At 39.0% G+C, this 22,139-nt stretch overlaps 1 protein-coding gene across 1 annotated transcript; it reads left to right on the plus strand.

The window, feature by feature from the left end:
- The first annotated feature begins 1,353 nt into the window (after positions 1 to 1,353).
- irx1a (iroquois homeobox 1a) lies at positions 1,354 to 5,890 on the plus strand. The gene is made up of 4 exons (XM_041986872.1): positions 1,354 to 1,879; positions 3,205 to 4,285; positions 4,623 to 4,698; positions 5,732 to 5,890. Exons 1-4 carry the CDS (start codon positions 1,637 to 1,639, stop codon positions 5,805 to 5,807), a joined length of 1,476 nt encoding a protein of 491 aa, XP_041842806.1. The 5' UTR covers positions 1,354 to 1,636; the 3' UTR covers positions 5,808 to 5,890.
- The last annotated feature ends 16,249 nt before the right edge of the window (positions 5,891 to 22,139 follow it).

A 22,139-nucleotide genomic window follows, 5' to 3' on the forward strand; every position in this document is an offset into this window, starting at 1 on the left:
CCTTTGACTCGGGAGGTGGGTGATAGGAGAATCAAATCAAATAGAAATACAAGAGTTAAAATATGAACACTCCTTCCCCCCTTCGCCACATCTCTGAGTGTGGACAGTTAAGGCGGAGGTTAGAGTTCGAGCCTTTTCTTTTTGAGAGCTAAAACTTGGATAAGCAGTTCAAGACAAGGTGACCAAAGCTGCTTTATATATATATATATACATATATATATAACTTCATCTCTGTGGAATTATATTTTACGAAATTTTGTTTTATTAAGGGACATAAAATTTCAGATTTTTTTAAGTCACAAATACAGAGAGCAAAACTAGAAAAAAAAACATATTTTATTTGTCAAAGCTGTCGGTGCGTCATTTTAATTCAATTAGAGACTCGGTAATATTTTGTGACGCGTACTGGGACCTACAGAATCCATCGCTTCGTATTTGGCTTGTCCACATTCCTTTTTTTACTCAAAGCAAGAAGACGTGAAGTGGCTCTGTTGTTACAAAGGACAGCAACAATCTGGTTTTAAGTCCACACACACACACACACACACTGAAAGAGGAAGATTGTGTGAAAACAAGAAGGGGGGAGAAGGAAAGGATTTGGCTGATTAAACCTTTATGAACAAATCAAAGGAAACCAAAACAGAAGTCAATGAAAACATGCATAATTGATAAATATAAAGAAATTTGCAGATGTACTTAACTATTTGAGTTTCAGGTGAAAAAGCATATTTTTTGTCATGTGTGTCACAAATGTAATTTTCATTGTTATTATTACTAATATTATTTATGCATTGGTAAGTTTTTAAAATGTTTTATATTAAAAAGTAGACTCTCAACAAGATCATAAAGTTTGACGGACTGAAAAGTCTTCAACGACTAAATCCAACGAGACATTTAGAGGAAATTAAGATAAATGCACCAGCAGCCCGTATTACCAACTACTAATTCCTCTGCGGAGAAGCTTTCCCCTATTTAATTACAATTTAAATCTATTCAAAGTAAGTTCGGTCTTCTGACGGGTTTACTTCCCCCTGTGTCGGACAGCTGTAAAATCGTGTAGACAGGTTGTCATACAACAATCAAAGCTTTCGGTGAATGGACTCTAATGCTTGAACATTTAACATACAATAAGTCCAAACACGAAGAGAGAGACAGAGAGTGTGTGAGAGAGAGAGAATGAGAGAGAGAGAGAGCGGGGGGAAGGTGAGGGAGGAAGGGGGAGGCCCCAGCCAATGTGCTCACTCTATATTCACATTATCCACATTGCTCCAAACGAGGAGGAGCTTGCAGGCTCAAGTAGGGAATGCCAATCAAAGCATCAACTTCAAATTGTATCTGAGAGATCAGCCTGGAGACCTCAGGGCCAGGCGCGTCAGTCGGAGCGCAATTGTTGATCAGATCACATCCAGCGGACTTTGCGCAAGAGAAAAAAAAAAGAGAGAGGAAGCCGAGATTTAGCAGCGGTTTGTTCAGACTGCATACCTCTGTATGCCTGTAGTAGCTGCCACTTTGGCTTAAACACTTTCCCTTTACTCCTCTGGGTTCTTTTCCCCTTTTTTTTCCTCCTCCTTCCTCGCACACTTTTTTACGCACAGTTTGTTGGACAATCGAGCTGTGCGACAGTCGAGGGGTGGAGATGTCTTTCCCGCAGTTAGGCTATCCGCAATACTTAAGTGCCTCCCAGGCGGTGTACGGGAGCGAGAGACCGGGAGTGCTTACGCCAACGTCCCGGGGAGGGAGCACCGAAATCGGAGGAAGTCCGTCCGCCACCGCAGCTGCCGTCACGTCGGTGCTGGGCATGTACGCCAACCCGTATGCGCACAACTACAGCGCTTTCTTACCCTACACCAGCGCCGACTTGGCTCTTTTCTCGCAAATGGTAAGAATACTTTTTTTCCCACTTTATTCAAGGACGAGAACCTGATGTTCACATTTCTAACACCTACTTGAACTCGTTATAGACAGCTAAAGGTCATCTCAACCCAAATAGTGTGTATGTTTGTTTTCAGCGAGTCAGATTTTTTTTCTATTAAGTTTAGGTCCATAAGGTGAGAGTTATTGATCGTTCACTGTTCACTGTTGCAGAATTTGATCAAATGAGTAGAAATAGATAATTAAAATTAACTTGTAATGGCTGCATTGCCTTTTACAGTGAGAAAATAAATAAATAAATAAATAAATATTAAAGAGAAACCCAGCCTAGTAACCAAAGCATTTTTCACTTTGCAAAAAAATCGAAAAGAAAAAGTTTGCAACACAGCTCCATTTTGGCCAGCGTGGAAGTGTGTGTGTGTTGGGGGGGGGGGGGGGGGGTGAAAAAGTTCTTTCTGATGCAGACTCCTAGAATTATTCTGTAATGAGGCAAAAACTCCAACTATAAATATGCAGTGGGTTTTTAAAGTGGACATTTGCTTCCTGGATGCTACATCTACTTTGTCTGAGTACATGTGCAGAGTAAAAACACACCTGGTGATAATAAGTCATTTGCAGTGTGTTAATGTGATGGCTGATAATTGTATATTAGGCCCTGACGCTGCAGCGTTGCGTTAAAGGGTCAAAGCTGGAGCTGTTAGACAGAAATACAAGCTAGTACTTTGCTTTAATTTATCGATATGCTTCACTACAAAGCAATAAACGACTCATGGGATTGAATTCGGCTAAAAAATTGTGACTGTGACGCGCAGAAGGAAAGAAGAAAAAAAAAAAAAACTCGGGCCTTCAAACTGCTTAGTCCAAGTGTGAAGAGAAGCTAAGCTGCTTCTGATACAAACTGTTGATTTGCATAACCATGTTTTCAAAATAAACTTTCTATCGGTCTGTACTTTATTACTTAATATTTCCATTCTATGAATATGTGTAACTAAAAGGTGATTGAGAAAGAAGTTGTGTTGTCGCAGGTGCTGCAGGACATGCAATATGTTGCAAGTTTAGAAGCTTATTTGTGGAAAGCTATGAGTCAAGTGCAACTGGAACTCTGGGATTTTTTTTTTCTTTTTTTTTTCAATCGTGTATTTTCATATTTAAATTATATACTTACACTAGCAAAAATCCATATGAGATACAGTGTTCAAATTTACAAATTGCTTTACTTATTTTACATCGAGGCACAAACTAATTTAGCATATTAATGGTGCCACTGAATTAACGTTTTTTTTTTTGTTTGTTTGTTTGTTTGTTTGTTTTTTGTTTTTATTATTTTTTAAGGGGTCCCAGTATGAGCTTAAGGACAGCCCTGGCGTTCATCCGGCCAGCTTTGCAGCGCACACATCTCCTGCCTTTTATCCATACGGCCAGTTTCAGTATGGGGACCCTGCCAGACCCAAGAACGCAACCCGGGAGAGCACCAGCACCCTAAAAGCCTGGCTCAACGAGCACAGGAAGAATCCTTACCCGACCAAAGGGGAGAAGATCATGCTGGCGATCATCACCAAAATGACGCTGACGCAGGTGTCCACATGGTTCGCCAACGCGAGGAGGAGGCTCAAGAAGGAGAACAAGGTGACTTGGGGAAGCAGGAGCAAAGAGGACGGGGAGGACGGTAATTTGTTCGGCAGTGGAGATGAGGCGGAAAAAAACGAAGACGAGGAGGAGATTGATTTGGAAAGCATAGATATAGACAAAATCGACGACAACGACGGGGATCAAAGCAATGAGGATGACGACGATAAATCAACCGAGGGAAGCAGGGACCACAGGGGCGGCGTCGGTGCGCCTGGAGAGTTAGACAGCTTGGAGAAAAGACGGGCCTTCGCTCTGCAGGCCCACGAGGCCTTTGAAAAATCTAAGAGCACAATTTCAGTTCACACAGGGGGTAAAGAGAACTCGGATGGCAACAACAACACCACAAGAGTTTTGTCCCCGGACAGACCTGGGAGTTTTCCTCTTCCGTCTAACAATAAACCCAAAATATGGTCTTTAGCAGAAACCGCTACAAGTCCTGATAGTTCATCTCAGAAACCCACTTCCCCTTGTGGCCCAGGGGCCACCACTCACCCATCAGCACCCCACCATCAGATCCAGACCCATCCTGCCTTCCTCCCCAGTCATGGACTGTACACTTGCCAGATTGGAAAGTTCCACAATTGGACAAATGGGGCTTTCCTGAGCCAGAACTCCCTGCTGAATGTAAGATCGTTTTTGGGAGTAAACCAGCACCATCACCATCATTTGCCGACCCAGCAGCAGCAGCAGCCAACATCAGTGGTGGTGTCGCCGGTAGCAGCCTCAGCAGCGCTCAGCAATGACAGCAAGGCCCCACCAGAGACCCACAGTCCCAAGCATATAGGTAGGTTAACAGCGTGGGCGCGTGCACACGCACTAATATGTCATAAAGCGCTACGAATTGTATATTAAGTTTGTTTATTTGCGAGTATTATCTTAATGCTGCAGCTCATGCCTGTGTCTGTTTGCTTTTCAAAGAGGACCACAATTATAATATCAAAGCCTTGTACACACGCATACACGCACGAATGCGCACACACTGCACAGAGTTCACACAGGCCACACTGGCTTCAACAACCCAGTTTAATTTCAGTTACTGCAATGTAGGGAAAAACTATTCAGGCCTGTCATTTTTCTGGTATCCTGGTATACTGACGGAATTCCTTTTTTCTCTTCTTTAGATCATGAAAACGGTGTAAGATCTGATTCACCTCCAACGCAGACCCTGAAGTCGTCTTTTCGTCCCATTCATGACAGGTGAGATAGCATTGTAACAGGTTTTTGTTTTTTGTTGACATAGAAATTTTGTAGTCACAAGTTTCAGTTATGACATTAAAATATACGGTTGTGGCTCAACAACAAAAACAAAGAAACTAACGACAGTACTGACTGAAATAACTATTAGAAATCAAAATACAATACAGAAGAAGATGAGCAACTACTGATAAATTGTAACAAATAATTGAAATTGAAAGTCTTCGAATTGCTACTATTTTATAACTATATATATATATCTATATCTATATATATATATATATATATATATATATATATATATATATATATATATATATATATATATATTCTTTAACGAAAAACGATAATAGCACTACAAAAGAAAATAAGCACAGTTATGAAAAAAATACAGTTTGCTTTACGGGTGACAGGGGTCTTGACTCTCATCCCACACCCCCTTTAATTCCTCCCCTCTGGGGAGAGTGTGGCTACTTATCAAGCCACCAAGTAAAACGGGCTCTGTCTGGGCTGTGTGCTTTCCCTAAAGACCCATGGGAGACCCGAAGCCCAGGGGAGCGCTCTCAACCCCCCCGGCCCCTACTTTTTTTTTTTTTTTTTTCTTTTTTTTTTAAAGGAAGGAACTTAAGGGAGAAAAAAAAACTAACACATATATATATATATATATATATATATATATATATATATATATATATATATATATATATATATATATATATATAGATATAGATATATATATATATATATATATATATATATATATATATATATATATATATATATATATATATATATATAACCATGCACATAATGATTTAGCATTTTGAACAGTGGTTCCACAAAGATACTTTTCCCCCAAACCGTGATATTTTTTTATTTGGTAAAATTAAAAGAAAAAGTGAGGAATAGGAATTTGAGGGCTGCTGCCTGTTTCTAATCAAAACTGTTCAGCTAGACACTTGAGATGCATATTGAAACCCGCTGTCCAAACACGGCGGGGGTATTTATCTACCTTTCTGTATTATTCTTTATCCAGATCCTCTCTGCCTTCCAGCGCCAGGAGTCCACAAGACGCCACGCAACGGGTCCTCACTGCTCTCTCCTCCGCTTGATCAAGACTTTTTATCCGTGCTTGAAAAAAAAGAAAAGAAAAAAAAGAAAGAAAGAAATAAGAGAAAAAAAATACAGATTAAGGACTTCACGCTTCCTAAAATGGACAATGAGAAATAATAATGCAGTGTAGCATTCAGTCGGTACAGAACAAATGGCGTAATTTGGTAATATCCTGTGGATGGATGGATTACTTCCTCTATTGTTGTGTAGCCTATAATCGCGCCTATAATGTTACTCTCTCTTCCACTTTGCCCAGGCAGGCTGGGACATTTTGGTAGGCTTTTTACTTTAATATTATTATATTATTATTATAATTATTATTATTATTTGTCTCTATCATGTGTTTTTTGTGTCATTTCTTTCATGTAAATACCAAGTGATTTAAATTTGTAAATAGAAAACATTGAAGGAATTTGTCCAGATCGTATATTTTGCCTAATAAACTAAATGAAATTATAGAGAAACCCCTTGATCCTCAGCCTATGTTTTCTGTATATGGTACTATTATTATTATTATTATTATTATTATTATCATTATTATTATTATTATTATAGTTACATTTAATTTTAAACAGGGTGGGGACGGGAGAAAAAATTGGCAGTCTGCAGGCAAGCAGGCTTAATTTTATTCAAGTTTGGGAGGAAAGCAGCGTGGATGCATTGAGGTGCTAATAAGTGTCCAGATGGTTGCTGGTGACAGAAAATGGACAGGAGCAGCTGGGAAGGTCATTAAGTAATAATATGGGAACGCCCAGTCCAAACAAAATCAAATGGTTAAAATCTAATCTGTCAGAGGGAGAAGTCGATTCGAAGATAAATTATTAATATTTTCTCTCTTCTTTTTTTATAGTGGGGGGTATTGGGGGAAGGGGAGACTGACATTGTGGGGCCTCGTAAAGCACGGTTGCTTTTTTTTTTTTTTTTTTTTTGGAGGGGGGGCATGTCTGTTCTAAAGCTGATAGTGATCATTAAGCCTGAAAGCAGCTTCTTTTTTTCTCCCCTCAATCTGTGACCAAAAGCAAATATTGATTTAACACAACAGTCTAATGGGGTTCAAACTTAATAAAAGGGGAAGTGAAATGATTAGTTGTGATTGGAGGATGAAATGAGCGTTGTGTTTTCCAAAATTCTTTTGATTCGTGGCAGCCGCATCCACGAATATGACCGGAAAACAGTGACTTTATTTTTATTTTAATATTGTGTCATGTTTTTTTTTCTCCTTGTGATGCTGAAGCTTTATTTACTGTTATCGTTTTATTCTTTTTAAGCTTAAAACCACGTGAAGAAAATTCAGGCTTGGGTCTCCAAATAAGCGTGAGAGTGTACTCACAAAATATTAGCAGATTGAGTTTGAACAGTTTTGTAAATGACAGTAAGCTACAAAGTGATCTCTTCCAGTGGGTGGACCTGAGCGTCCTAAACCTGTGGAGTTGAAGCACATCTGTTTTGCAATATCACAGCGACCTCTATAGGCGAGGGAGAGGTTCATCAAACCTGAAGCTGTTTTCAACCTCTCAGAAAATTTAAGCATCACACAAAGTACAAGATCTATTGTTTAGGTTATTCTTATTGATTATACTTGTGTTAGGAAATGCAACAAAGGGAATGCAAAAGCGGAAATACCTTAGAAATTATGACACTGAGTTCTTGTGTTTCATGTTAAGAAAAAAAAACTTTTAAATATCAAACTGCACTAAATAATAAGCGGTTTGAAATGTATCATTAGATCTTAAAATATCATTTTCCTTGCGACCAAATACGTTCATTACAAGAATTTGCATTCATGACAGTGGCAAACTCTTTGTTTTTAAAGCTTGGTAAACGTTGACTGAAGCATGTCGGCTATGCGCATAAATCTGTCACTTTAATGGCCATTCTTCACAGATCAGGACCATGTTGAAACATTAACAAAGGTCATTAAAGTTTTTGTTAACTCCTGGGGCGTCAGTCCGCTTTATAAAGCAGGAACAAAACTTCAGTGACAATAGAAACAGACTGTAATATTACAATAGTTCACGTGTGTGTGGGGTGATTTATCCCCTCTCTTTACGCATGTGGAAATTAAAGTGTGTAAATTGCTCCAGCCTCGTGCAACGGATCTGTGAGACTATATTAGAATAACATTAATTTATGTTAAAGCGGAGCCGGCTGCAGTCAATTCCACCTGCGCTGCAGCACGTGTTTGGCGATAATGATTCTAATATTGCGACGGAAAAAGCAGGTGTGTAAATTTCATATTGGCTTCCTCCTCCCTTCCTCCCGTTTAGCATCCACTCTGCACATGACATCCTCTCACGAGCTGGCTTTTGGGCTAAAATTAAATAACCTCTCGGTGTCCCATTTATTCCTTTTGTACTGAAACAGCGTGAGGTTAGCGCAAAGGCGTTAGCTGCAGGCCATAATATTGTGTTTCCATAATATATACAAAATTATTCATTTAGTAAGTGGATGTACAGTGGATTGTCTAATGGGTAATGAGCGGAGTTGAAGCTGATAATTAGGCTGGCACTTCCAGCCATCGCTTCCCGGATACTCTGGGCCACGATGGGGAGGGGAGGAAAGAAGAAAGAAAGAAAATAAATATCATGAAATTAAATAAAAAAGAAGGCAGAAATGAATAAATTAAATGTAAATATAGAGCTGATAGATAAATCTCTCTGGGGTTACACAGGAAAAACACATAATATAGTTTGATTTTTAAAGCTCTGTAGCCACGCAGTGTATACTTTGCTCATTTTAGAATATAATTGCGCTGTAATAGTTGTAGCGATTGTGTAATTATTATACAAAGTAACAATAAATTATAGCAAAATGCATTAATTCGTTCCGCAATTACATTTAAAGTAAATCCGCTGTTTTTAAAAAGCTGACAAATTGTTAAAAGAACTATTTACAGTAACTTTTAAAATGCCTTTTGGAAGAGGTTGTACCGTTTTTGTCTGTAAACTGACTGCTGAGACCTCAGGAGATATGTGAATTGTGGTTTATGCAAAGACAATAAGTTGTTGACCCTAAAACAATTTAGCATTCTGTCACAGGCCCTGTTCCCCATAATGCCCCGCACTCTTTTGTCGGCTAACAAGGACCATCTCCCCCTGCTACTGAGACGTGTCACGCTGTGGCAATCCATTCATTTTAGCGCTGAATCGTGCATTGTGACACTTTGTGTGTGCATGTGTTCCAAGTGTGTGTGTGTGTGTGTGTGTGTGTTGGGGGTGGGATGGGGGTTGAGGTTTGACTGCATGGGGAGGAAAGTTTATCACTGTCTTGTCTTTTTTGGCAGAAGCAGGCTATTCTTACAACAATTCGACCCCTTGTTGTCCGACAGCACAAATGTCTTCGCCTCTTCTCCTCTCAGTGCTCCGCTTCCCTTCAACATCTCCGTTGTCTTTCCTCCAAGATGCCCGCCCATATATGTGGCTCTCTAATCCATTTATCTAGCTTCTTGAGTGCAGCTCTGGTCGAGGAGTGACACAAAAGCCATCCCGGGGCTGCCCCCACTACCTCAGCCTCAGATGGAGAGAGAGAGAGAGAGAGAGCAAGGGGGGTAGACAACAACAAGAAACAACAAGTCTTTGGGGCTCATAGAAGTAGCAGCCGCAGCGGGGCCACCTTCCAACCCTGCAACACCATGTATAGCTGACTACTTTGGTGCTGCTCCTTGTTTCAGCAGCACAATGGCAGTAAAAGGAGCGGATGCTTGGTCATAGGCTTTTCATTCCTGGAGCGATAGGCTGCTGTAAAGACACGATTCTTGACACAGGAAGAGGTTGGAGGATTCGGTTGGGAAAGGGAGAATGAAGGGAGGGAGGCTCTCGGCACGGTTACACTCAAACACAAATAGCAACAAGGAACTAGTACTTGCCTGACAACTGGCTGGCTGACTGACTGCAGTGCCGGTTAAGCAGCAACTCACGACATCTCAACAACCCCATGCAGACCCCTGCTGACACACACTTAAAAAAAAACCTGGCCTGGCTTCTAGATGTACTAGAAATAAACACGGACCCTCGCTCATGTTTGCCTGGTTCTCTTTCATTTGGCTACTCAAAGCGACATTCTAATGTTTTGATCGGGCAAGAAAGAGAGAGAGAGAGATAACAAAGTGAGGCAGGGAGAGCAGTTGAGTAAAGTTTTCCATGTCTCAGTTGAATGTTGTCTGACTCAGAGTGAAGAACACAGAAAAAAGACTCCTTCCCTCCTCTGCGATGAGGACAATATGCTTATTTGGATCTTACTCAAAGCACCGTGCCAAATATTGGGGCACTAATTAACTGGCCTAATCTAGAAATTTTATCCTCAAATCTGATATATCCTAGTTGAAATGGTCTATTTTAGGAGAGTACTTCTGAACATAGAGGTTCATTATTATCTCCTTGTTTGCTACATGTTTGTTGATCAAAGTTATTTCCATGTGTCTGTTGTTGTTTAAAGGGCATTGACGGGTCCAATACACACACACACATAAGTGTTCTTGTTCAGATGTACACACTTGTACTGGAGTTTGTGCCTCTATTCCATTAATGACTTCACAAACCAATTAAAGCTGAGTCTGTCTTGAGTTCTCCTAAAGTATTGGTACATAGCAGTTCTACCACAACAGTACTATATTTAGGGAAGAATGCCTTCAATTCCCCCTCCATCTCACACATGCCCCCCCCCACACACACACATACACACACACACACACACACACACACACACACACACATTAGCGGGTACCCATACACTGCATACAGAAGCCCAAGTACGCGTGCACACATTCCTCATACAGACTGTTGGAGGATCAGAAATATTTTGCCTTAATTATCCTTCAGTATGGATCATGTTCTTCAGGAGGGACTAGTAATGATGGGGTTATTTATAGTCATTCATTCTCTCTCTGTAATTATACACTCCTCAAAATGTTTTTTTTTTCTTTTTTTTACATTTGGCATGTGCTTGAAAACATAAATTAGACAGACAGCACTGTTGTTAAAATCCCTTTGAAGTGAATCCCCTCTCCAAACACAATTTGATGGAAAGTTTTTTTTTTTGTTGTTGTTGTTTTTTTTTTTTTTTTTTTTTTTTTTTTTTTACTTTCTGCAACATTGCTCCTCTTCGTTAGCACAGACTTGGCTTCCCAACACAAGTTCAGCTATGTTTCTTCACTATCAGTTTGGTGGGAAATTACAATGCTGCTGTAATTTATGCTACATAGTTGTAAATACCAGAATGCAACCAAATTACTGTGAATATTTGCTTGAAAATTAATAAAATAAATTAAAAAATTGATGATCACACATAGACAGTTGTTCACATTTTAATGAAGGGTCAATTCAACCCTGAACACAAGAATTAAAACAGCTCATACTTAATTGAAGACAATTGATTTTTTCCCTGTTATAATGATAATAAAATTCAGGTTGACATGACCAGGAAGCCAAGGGCCTTTCCACAAATATTTCCACAGCGACAGATAATAAAGTCTGATTTTCCTGTCTTCTTTTCTGATGTGATGCCATTGTGGTTTGGGCTAATTCCAGGGGGCTGTACAAAGGGAAGCGCAGCCATCTGAAGTGTCACACTGCAGCTGTGGCTGAAGCAGAGGAATTTCCATTTCGTAGAGGATGCTGCTCTCTCTCTCGCATGCTCTCGGATCACTCCCAGCACATGTGCAGTGCAGAGGGCGATATCAAGTGCAACTCACCGGTTTCTTCCCTTAATGTGAAATATTTACTCTCTTTGTCCAACTGTCCCTCTCTACCCCGCCTGTCTTGGTTTTGTCTTCTGCACTGTGGTGAAAGCTGTTATTCCCTCAGATCAAATAAGACTTTGTCTATTACACATATAGTCACTAATTCAATTACCAAACTTTTTACATTTATTTAAACATGAAGAGTAAAATCCAACCCAATATAATTTAGCTAACACGACAAAGAACTCACATGATAATTATACTGTAATATTACACTAAAGACTATTTAGATTAATTTAAAATGCTTTTAAATTAATTTGACAATAACCAGAATTTAGTTGTGAATGCAAATGACCATCCTCAGAACTTGCTCAGACAGGTTAGTGATACCAACAGCATCTCTCACCACCAGTTATCAATAATTTCTAGAGTAAGGAAACATAAGATGTATTACACCCTCCGTCCCTTTGCCCAGAGCAGACAATTACAATGTCAGAAGCTGTCACCTGGAGTACAGTAGCCAGTACATCCAATGCCAGGTCACCTGCCAAAGCTGAAACAGAAGAAGAGCAGAACAAGAACACAATGTGTTGGAACTATCACTTCACACACACGCAAACCTGAACTAAACAGGAGCAGGCCGGTCAACAGGCAGACTACCTCGCAGTGATACCTTTCCCCTCTGCTTGAACTGGACGCTCTTTCTTTACGCCTGTGCTTTCTCTCTATGGTATCTTAGAAAATGAAAGCAAGGACAGAGAATAGCAGGAGTTTCTTTGTTAACACCATAACTAAAACATGAAACCATAATAAACACTTTGGTGGTGTGTCTGGTTATTGTTTACCTATTTTCTTTATTTTTAATTTATTTGAGGAGCATGCAAGGATCCCCATCAAAACCCAAGTATGTGCCAACATTTATACAAACTATAAAATACAAATATTGCAGCCTTAACGATGCATAAATTTCACCAGCTTGTGTTCTTCAAACTCATCTATGGTTTCAACTGTTGAAACTTGAGTAAGAAAAACATCCGTTCTGAAAAATAATTCAATAAATAAATAAAACGTGCTTCCTTATGAATAAAAAGAGCTCAGTCTGGTCATCCGAATGGAGTGACAGCTTGAATGAAGTCAGCATAGATAATGAAATTGGCTTCAATAAGGGAAAATAATGTAGTATAAAGTTGGCTGGCTCATGTCAAAAATAACCATCTACACAATCTTAAGATGCTGCATATGCATGACAGCCTTCAGATGTCAACATTTAACTGATCATATTTTATTAAATCACACTAATTTCTTGGCTAATCTTAGAGCCAGCTTGACGGTCTCGTTGCCCTTCATGACATCAAAATAAAAAATAACCTACAATGTTGCGGCTCCAGCACTAGCTGCCTATTAACATGCTGTGTATTTTATCCCCATTGTCAAAGTAACATTTAACTAAGTTAACTAAGAAATCTCTTTCTGCATGCTACTAAATGTCCTGAGATCAACCTGTACCACTATGGAGACTGAAAAAAAAACAACAAAAAAAAAAACTTCTGCGTAGGCATACAATATGTATGAGCCCTGTTATTGAGACCATGTGAAGCACACGAACAAAGAGGTTTTTTTTTTTCTCTCATAGCAAATCATGTTCACATCAAAGTTTAAAAATACACATGCACATCTTGAGGAAATGCCATCACGTTTTCTCTGTGATCTGTCTGGGCACATCTGTGGCCAATACTGTTTAGCATGTGGTCAGCTCACTTTCCACTGCTTTATCTCTGCTTTAGTCCACTGGAACAATGGCAGTGGGCTCTAGGCTACGAACTAGCTAAAAAAGCACACGGATGCTTATCGGTCTACTTCTTTCAATTCAGTACTGTATCTCTCCACTGTCACAGCAGCAGAAACATAGTAAAACTTGCTTATGTGACGAACAAAGATAAATATTAATAATATCTCAGAGCATGTGCAAGGAAAACTAATCTAAAACATACATTATAGTTTTCCCTATCATTTATTTATTCTCTTTTCACAGTTTTATTGATGAATGCACAGCTTGTGTGTCCTTTCATTCCAGTAATTTGCAGCATGAGCCGCTAGGCCTCTTTGCAGGAAAGAAAAAAAGTATATGGTTCCTTGCCTTTTAACTAAGATTAGTACAGTTCTGATGCGCTGCAGCCTTTAAAATATGTATCAAAGCTGTTCAAATGCCAGCAGTAGGTATGTGGCAGTGACTTGGGTGATTGGAGTTATTCCAACTTGCAAGTCCTCAGCAGGCCACCCCCTGCCTGTTGTTGGCTTGCCCACCCTTGCAATCAGTTCTTCACATGAAAAAAGAAAGAAAAAAAAATAACAGAGAGGGGAAAGAGTGCAGTCAAGAACGGAAAGATAGATGGATAGATAGAAGGACAGAGGGATGGAGGCAGGAAGCATCACGGCTCTCTCTCTCTCTGAGCGATGTCTGCTACTTGATTGCCCAGCTGCCTCCTTTTTCCCTCCTCTCATCTTTCACTTTTTCCTTGGGAAAGCACTCACCGAGAAAATCTTTATGAACTCCTGGGCCTGTCGGCGTAGCTGGGACTGTTTAAAAATCTTCCACTTTAGCAGCTGTGTGTATGGGCTCGGCCCTGGATAAAGCACTTGGAAGTGGCAGGACTTACACCATAGGGTTAGTCTTTATGAAGGGCCCTCCTGTGTGGTGACCACTGCTGGGGCTGTTAATTGGCACACTCTGAAGTGCTGTATATCTGCCCTTCATAATCCAGACACAGGCGGAGACAGCAGGGAAAACCAAACGTTTATCCAACACTCAGGCCCCAGGCTCATTCCCTGCTCACTCTTCCCAGCTTATTCTTATAGGACACAGGAACATGACTTAACTATTTTACTGCATATGCAAAAAGGAAACAAAACAAAAGTAGATAGTATAGATATTTTATTACTTTTACAGTTGTACTATATAAAGAAGCCTTCACTGAAAAAAATCTTCTCCTAGTGCACATGACAGCATACAGAGCCCTGTAGGAACCCCAATCTCATGTTAAGCAGCTTCAATCTGGTGCACCATAGGAGAAAAATAAACACACTGACTCAGCTAGGGACCCCAGGATGCCATTTCCTCTTCAGCTGTGTTTTCTCTTGTGTGTATGTGTGAGGTGGTGTTGTTGGATTACCTGGTGCGGGTGTTAGTGGTGTTTAGCAAGTCCTGCAGTGAGATCAAATAGTGATAATACATCTGTGATTAGCATTCACAAATGTATTTTTTTCTCTGGAATACAACTTGGGAGTAAAACTTTAACTATGGCATCAGTTACCCATCAGTTAAGCAAGATCATCAGTTTGCCACTTTATAAAAGTGTCAGTCTTTCAACATTTGTGGAAACGTAGGAAAGTACTGTGTAACACGGTAACACTGTGCAAGGAATGTGCAAAGATGTATTTTATGTGTTTTTCTAAACCCTAACAAAGAAGCTTTGGTGCTTAAAATAAACACAAGTTGCTGCATGAACTCAACTTAAAGCTGCTATCACAAGGAAATTTCCAGACAGTTTATGGAGTATGAAAGGCAACACAAAACTAGGCTCACATTCGAGTTAAAATCAGACCAATGATGAGTTAAATAGGTAAAATATGTGCCTGTTTTAGTTTGTAAGACTTGAACTTGTGAATATTGTTAGAGTGATTTTAATACTCAGAAAATGGCAATGTGAAAAATTCTATAATACAAATATATATTTGTGAGATTAATGTTTTTTTTTCTGCTTTGGACCCTACAATTTTATTATATTCTAGGGTATTAGTTATGTTTTGGCAAAGAAATCACACAGTTAGGATTAGGAACAGATCATGATTTGATGTATAATACACCCTTTTAAAAACTCTGCATGGTCCACACAAAATATATGTGACAAGGTGAGAGTAGGCTCCTTTATCCACAGTCCAATGGGATCCTGTTTTTGACAAACTTCCAGATTAAATGTGAGTGTGACTTTGTGAAAAAGAAAAGTTTAATTCATCAATTTTGACCAGGCAGACTTTAATGAAAACATGAGGACAAATTAAAAATTTCACTCCCACTGATGGGAACTAGTTCAGAATGTTGTTTCCTCTCTGTCTTTATGAAAAGCGATGTAGTTTTTACAACGTTTTAACTGAATGCAACAGGAGTAGGTTAGAAAAGAAAAAAAAAATAAGAAACTCATAGTTCAGAGTTCAGTTTGGGGTTACCATCTTAGCAGAAATCATTTTGGTTAACCGTAACCCAAAGTTTTTTGTTATGGTTAAATAAGAAAAAAAAAACTTTAGCACAAAATGATGACTTACTGTATAAAAGCATCTTTCTTCAAGCTATGTCTGAATCCCAGTTCTGTGAAGTTGAAAACAGATGTATGTAGATGCCTTCCAAAAACCCCAACCACTGCAGCTTTACTTTCCAGCTCACTCTTTCACTGTCTAAGCATTTCTACTTGTTTGCTGCACTTTTTTCTACACGTTAATTTGCATTCTATTTGTCATATATTTATATATATAGATTAAGGTAATTATATTAGTTTTAATAGATGGGACTTTAATAATTTAAGGAATTTTAGGAAACCTGCTTCTCTGCAGCGCTTATTTGAAATAACCATCTTACATCAATTTCTGCTTAGTGCACACAGTGCAGTGAAGGCAGCAGTCTTTCTGCATGAGCTGGTGTCATATTTATCCAAATGGGAAGTGTTTCAATGTGGAATGAGCCAAACTGTAATATCACGCCAGTCGTGTATTTCTTCTAGAAGTGACATCAGTGCTGAGTCAGGCATTTACGTCAGTCGGACATTAAATTTATTACGTCAGTGTGGCATTAACTGAACTCAACAAGCTGTGCAGGTAATGTGACAGCCTTGAAAAGAAATAGAATAATATGACTAGTTTTAAAAGGAGGATATCACTAGTGTTCAAAACCTCAACATTTGGAATAACTTTTCTGTAATTGTAGGGGTGGGTTTTCAGGGCCCATTTGGCACAAACTGAGGCTGTAATAAGGGGAAGACAGAAGATGAGCCACAGAACCTGCTCCTGACCCTGTGCACTCAGCGGATTTTACTCATATGACAAATTGATTTACTCGAGCTGCATCCCATTCCAGCCATTGCAACACATGATGCACACATGAAAGATCTACTAAAAGTCAGTCGTCAGCACATACCAGCAGATGACACGTATGACTAGAGACAGCTGATAGAAGGAGTGGCTTCACAAAAACAGAAAAAAAATGATAAATAAATTAAAAAAAAACTCAGGACAATCAAGATAATGTAATTAAAAGACTAAAAAAAAGGACTGTCAAAATGTAAAAGAGTATAAAAAGGGTTATGTAACCAGTTGATAGAAGGAGAGTGAAAAAACAAAAGAGAGTAAACAGAGGAAGGAACAACAGGAGCTTTAGAGTGGATGAGCAGCCCATAAGGTTGCCAGATGAGCTTCAGCTTAACCGCAATCCTCAAAACGGAGACAAACATACGCCTGTGTCTCCTGTATGCCTTCCACAGACGCCCCTAAACGATTGTAAACATTAGTTTTCAAGAAAAGGGAGGGTTCTCCTGGGCCACCTCTGTACACTGAATCACACTTCCACGGCAGTGGTGCTACATAATCACCGATAGATAATGTTTGGTTTGTGCAGACATTTCTGGGAACTGGTTTCACTTGTGATTGTAAAGACAGTGTGTTTCAGCAGATCGCTCTAAATTTTGCAAACCTGGAAACTATTTGAGTTGGGTTTTGATGCTTTTGGCTTCGCTGGAGCTGAGTCAGATATTTTTCTGTCATCATGGACCCTAACAAGAATCAAAGTAGCAATGATAAACATCTGCTTTGCTTGACAAAAGAAGGCTGTGACATTATATAGCATGGGTACATTTTGACAACAAAATGTGATTTATAGATCAAAACTAGTCTCTTCAGACAGAGCTATTTAAATTTGCCTCATTCTACATAAATATTTTAGATTGTATAAATCATATAAGTCCAAAGTTAAAGATATATTGTATGTCTGTCAAACAAAAGTGTTTTGAATTTATTTTCTTTTTATAAAAAATATTTAAAGGAAACTGGCAAGTAACGTGCCAACTTTTGTCTGATGCACTTATTTTTTTCTCTTAAAGTTGTATTATTAATTAAGAAAAAACAAAAATTATGAAATTAACAGAAAACAGAAAAAAACAGAATTAAAAAAAAAGATTTATCATTAAAGACAATGTTAATGAATTACAGATGTCATTTATAAAAAAAATGAAATGCCACTTCACCAGATTTAGCATTTTCCTTTCAAACTCAGGACTCCTTCCATATGGCATAGGTGTTTATATCTTTTATGCCATTATGGGCTTGTGGTTGAGTTTTGAAGAACTCCACATTGCTCTGAATAAGCTAATTATTTACTAGATTTGACACCAAACAAACCCAGTCTCTCTGAGTTTACATTAAACAGGCCACGACTCTCTGGCATGTTTCACGGGTGAAACATTGCATATGTCACACAAAGTGCGTCTCCCTTTGTGCCTTGTTTTTATCCCTCAAGGACTACTTTACCTTGTTTGAAGTCTCATTTATTTTACCTACATATCAGCTTCAGAATTGATTAGGCTTTTCCTACATATACCCACCGCACGGTGTTAGTTTTACGCGGACATTTGGAGGCAAGCTCCACCTCGCTTGAGCCATTAAAGACATAGCGCGTCTTGACATTATTACCATTTCCAAGCTTCCCCAGAGGAATACAAAAGGAAGCAAAATGTAAACAAACCAGACATCTGAGAGGAGATATTTGATTCAAACTCTCACGTCCACTTTTCTAAGGTTTCTTGAAAATGGAAACCTGGGGTTTGTTTAGTTTTGAGTCCCCTGAGATGGAGAACATTTGGCCTCCAAGTATTAATTGGTGAACTGGCAGAATGTCCACAGCTGCTTAAGGTCTCCAAAGAAATGTAACAATGCCAAAAAGTAAATATAAAATGTAATGGACACTGCGGCTGGTGTCATTTTAAAGCTTTGCCGGAGTGTAGACTTGAGCATGAACTGCTTACAGGTCTTTGAGGATCTCTATGAGGGTTTGAAAAGCAATCAGGCCCAGAAATGACCTCCTGACTTAGATTGTGATTAAAATCCTCCCTCTGTAGACAAGAACAGATACTTGAATTAAACAACCATCTAATTAGATTACACCCTTTATGTGTGACGCTGAACAGAATCTCTCATGTATTATTCTTGTCCCCATTTATATTATGTAGGGCTGTGATTTATTGTACTAGGCAAAATGTTCACTGAGAGTGGGATCAAGTTTAACGGTAGAATTTGTCACTTATATTTGTAAAAATAAGGGCACTTGTTATTAGGTCATGTTAAGTAACCTTGAGCGAGAGAATTAATATCATAAAGTATTCATAAATGTCAACAACTCCAGATTCAGACCGTCTGGAACGGCGGCTTATCTAAACAATGAGAACATTGTTATTTTTGTAAACCTGTTGACACAAGTCATTGAGGACCGTATTATATGCCAGACAGCTGTTTCCACATGAACTCGTTGGGGAAAGACAGAAAAGAAAGGAAAAAAAAAATTAAATTAACATGTAAAACCCTCACTGAAGTATGATTACATTATCCGGTGTCCCAGGCAGTATGCTGTAATCAAACAATTACAGAGGGAGTAATTTACTGGTTGACTACTGCTACACCCAGTCAGCTGCAGTGCAAAGCAAAAACTCTCTGAACAATTCCCATTATTAACAGATACGATCAAGTTTCATGGTTTGACCCGTAAACATGAACAGCATGAGCATTTTCACAAGATGTAAATCATTCAATGGAGGAAGATTCCCATGAGCTGATGGCTTATTAAGCACTGGAGAGCATGGGTGTGAGGCCATGTTGCAAATTTGTATTTTGTGTTGTTTTTGTATTTGCATGTGTGTGAAAGAACTGTATGTGGGGAGGGGGAAAGACGCATGGGACTGACACGTCTTTTGTTTGCCCTGAAAGAGGAAGAATGAAATTTAAAAGGAGTAGACAAGAAAAGGGAGGCCGACAGCAAAAGCAGAATGTAGAAAGCGGTGCTCTCTTGGCAGTCCTGTGCCGTCCAATAGACAGGCTTTAGGGAGACATTCTGGTAACGAATCGGGGTAGCATTCATCCGAGCATGCCACACAGAGCCTCTGTGGCCAATCCACGCTGGAGGCCCTAGGACAGGGAGTTTGTGCCGCTGAAAGCACGGGACAACATAGCGCTACAGCATCTCACACACATACACACACACAAACACAGAGTGAGAGAAAAGACAGGCTGGTTTCCCACAGGGCAGGGCTGAAAGCTACACCATGTTCAGCTGGTACAACATGATGAAAGTGAACTGGAACACATTGTGCTGGACTGCGACCGAAGGGACATCAGCTCTGTGGTGATCTTTTTTAAGCATGAAGAAGTGTTAGCTTTTTTTTTTTCTTCTACTTTTTTTTTCTTATATGTGTGTGTGTGTGTGTAAATCTAATAATGTCAACTGGAGTTTTTGGAAATACTGCTCCATCGATTTACTGACTTAACTTGTGAAGCAGCTGTTGGACAGTGAGGGATCTCTGTAAGTCTGCTGTAAACCACTGCAAAGTACTCATTAGAACCCATTTGGATGCAACACTTTAAAGTCACTTAAAAACATCTAAACAAGCAATTTCTACATCACTGTTTACTTAAAGTTGCACCATTAGAATAAAATATATATAATGGTATATATATATTTTACACAACACAAAGGGATTTCAAAAGGTTTATGTAGTGTCATATTGAAGCACTGACCACATCCAACCTACTTTTACAGACAGAGGCTAAAGAACAGTGCACACCCCCAGCCCACATCAATGCACTTTGTGTTGGCAATGTTGTGCGCAAGATTTTGTGTGTTAGGGTCAAAAGCGACCTCTTGACACAAGGAGTTTATACATGCTAATGAGGGCTGCACTCTAACCTCACTGCTAAGTGCTTATGGTGAGCACAGGCTGGCTCCTTGTGTTTATATGGGATCAGTGTGTCGATCACTGAACTGAGTGGTGGAGAGATTTTAGTCAAGAGATCCAGAAAAACACACACACAAAAGACAGAACGTTAGGGAGGAGGCTGCAAAACTCATTTAATGAACGACATTAAACCAATTTATTGGTATGTGTAATGGCATGTGAAAAATAAAAAAATGGATCATATCATGATTATCTACAGCATACTGGAGTAAATCAATCATTTTCTTTTCTTTATATATATATATATATATATATATATATATATATATATATATATATAAAGAAAAGAAGAAAAAAAGAGAAAATCTGACGCTTTGGAAAAGTTGCAGCTTTGAAAACTCACTTTTCTCAGCCAAACTTCTTATACATATTTGCAAGAAAATCAAAGCGTCTTTGTGGGGCTGGCCCTAATCCTTTCTCCAGCACATAAAGGATGTACCTTTAAACTGGCTTTCACTCCTCTGACAACCATGCAAATTGGTGAGAGGTAGGATGCCATCTCATTGACATTGTTTGTTAGAATAACATAGCGCAGGGGAAAGGTCCCGTCTCAGGCATTCCACTGAAGCCCTCCCCTCTGTGAAGTTGCCTGATGAATTGTCACAAGCTTGTTATTTGCCATTAGTTTCTAGCATTTCTTCCCTCTGTTGGCCAAACTAATTCAATCTTTTTGGGGGGTAATCTCATTGAATCCCGCAGGAGGTTTGGAAAAACTTTTCTCTTTTCTTTTTTTTCCCCCTTTCTTTCTTTCCTCCACATATACCTAACCCCTTTTATAAAAAGATATTTTTATTTAATTATTTCAAAACACTTACTATTATTTAATTTACTTATAATTTCTGAAATTTTCAGGATTGTTGTATCACATCTGAATAAACCATTTATAGTATATTTCTAATTAACGCTATTTTAGTTTCCTTATTGCTTTTGTCTTGCTGCAGGAAATTGTGATAAATTGAGTACAAATAGCTGCTATTTCCAACTACTTTAACATTAATTATAGGACATTAAAATAGCAAAGTGCAAGACCATTGCTGTAGTTACTGCCTACATTTGAAAAACACATACAGTAGCATCAAAATGACTGTAAAGAAAAAAATAGCATTTCCAAAGTTAAAAAGCTTAAACATGGTCAAGTTAAGCTTTTACATCTGTTCTGCACCTGTGTTAATTCTGAAATATTAACCTATGATTGAGCATGTATTTTATGATTGATAGACTAAAATGTTCAGCAATATGTCTGTTTATTCCCAGTGATCCACCCTAAAGGGCATTAATCAAAAGTCACATGATTAAAATAAATCCAGAAGTGCACTCAGATCAGAGCAGGACACTGCTAACAACCATATCCCTTTGATAGCAGTGTGACTAAGTGTTTAATTTGGGAGCAGCCATCACTTCAAAGGAAGATGTGAGTATTTTCCTGCTTATTTGCACCCCCAATGGGGCTTATACATTATAGTATAACCATGTCCCAGTTCTCCCCTTGTGCACTAATGCCATCCTGATTGCCTAATTTCTCATGTCAGCAACTTCTTCTGAGAAGAGAGAAGAGGACAATTAGGGGACAACTGAACATGACTGTGATGGGAATGTTCTGTGTGGCAGCA

Source organism: Melanotaenia boesemani, chromosome 6 (genome assembly GCF_017639745.1).
Source record: "Melanotaenia boesemani isolate fMelBoe1 chromosome 6, fMelBoe1.pri, whole genome shotgun sequence".
Taxonomy (NCBI): Eukaryota; Metazoa; Chordata; class Actinopteri; order Atheriniformes; family Melanotaeniidae; genus Melanotaenia; species Melanotaenia boesemani.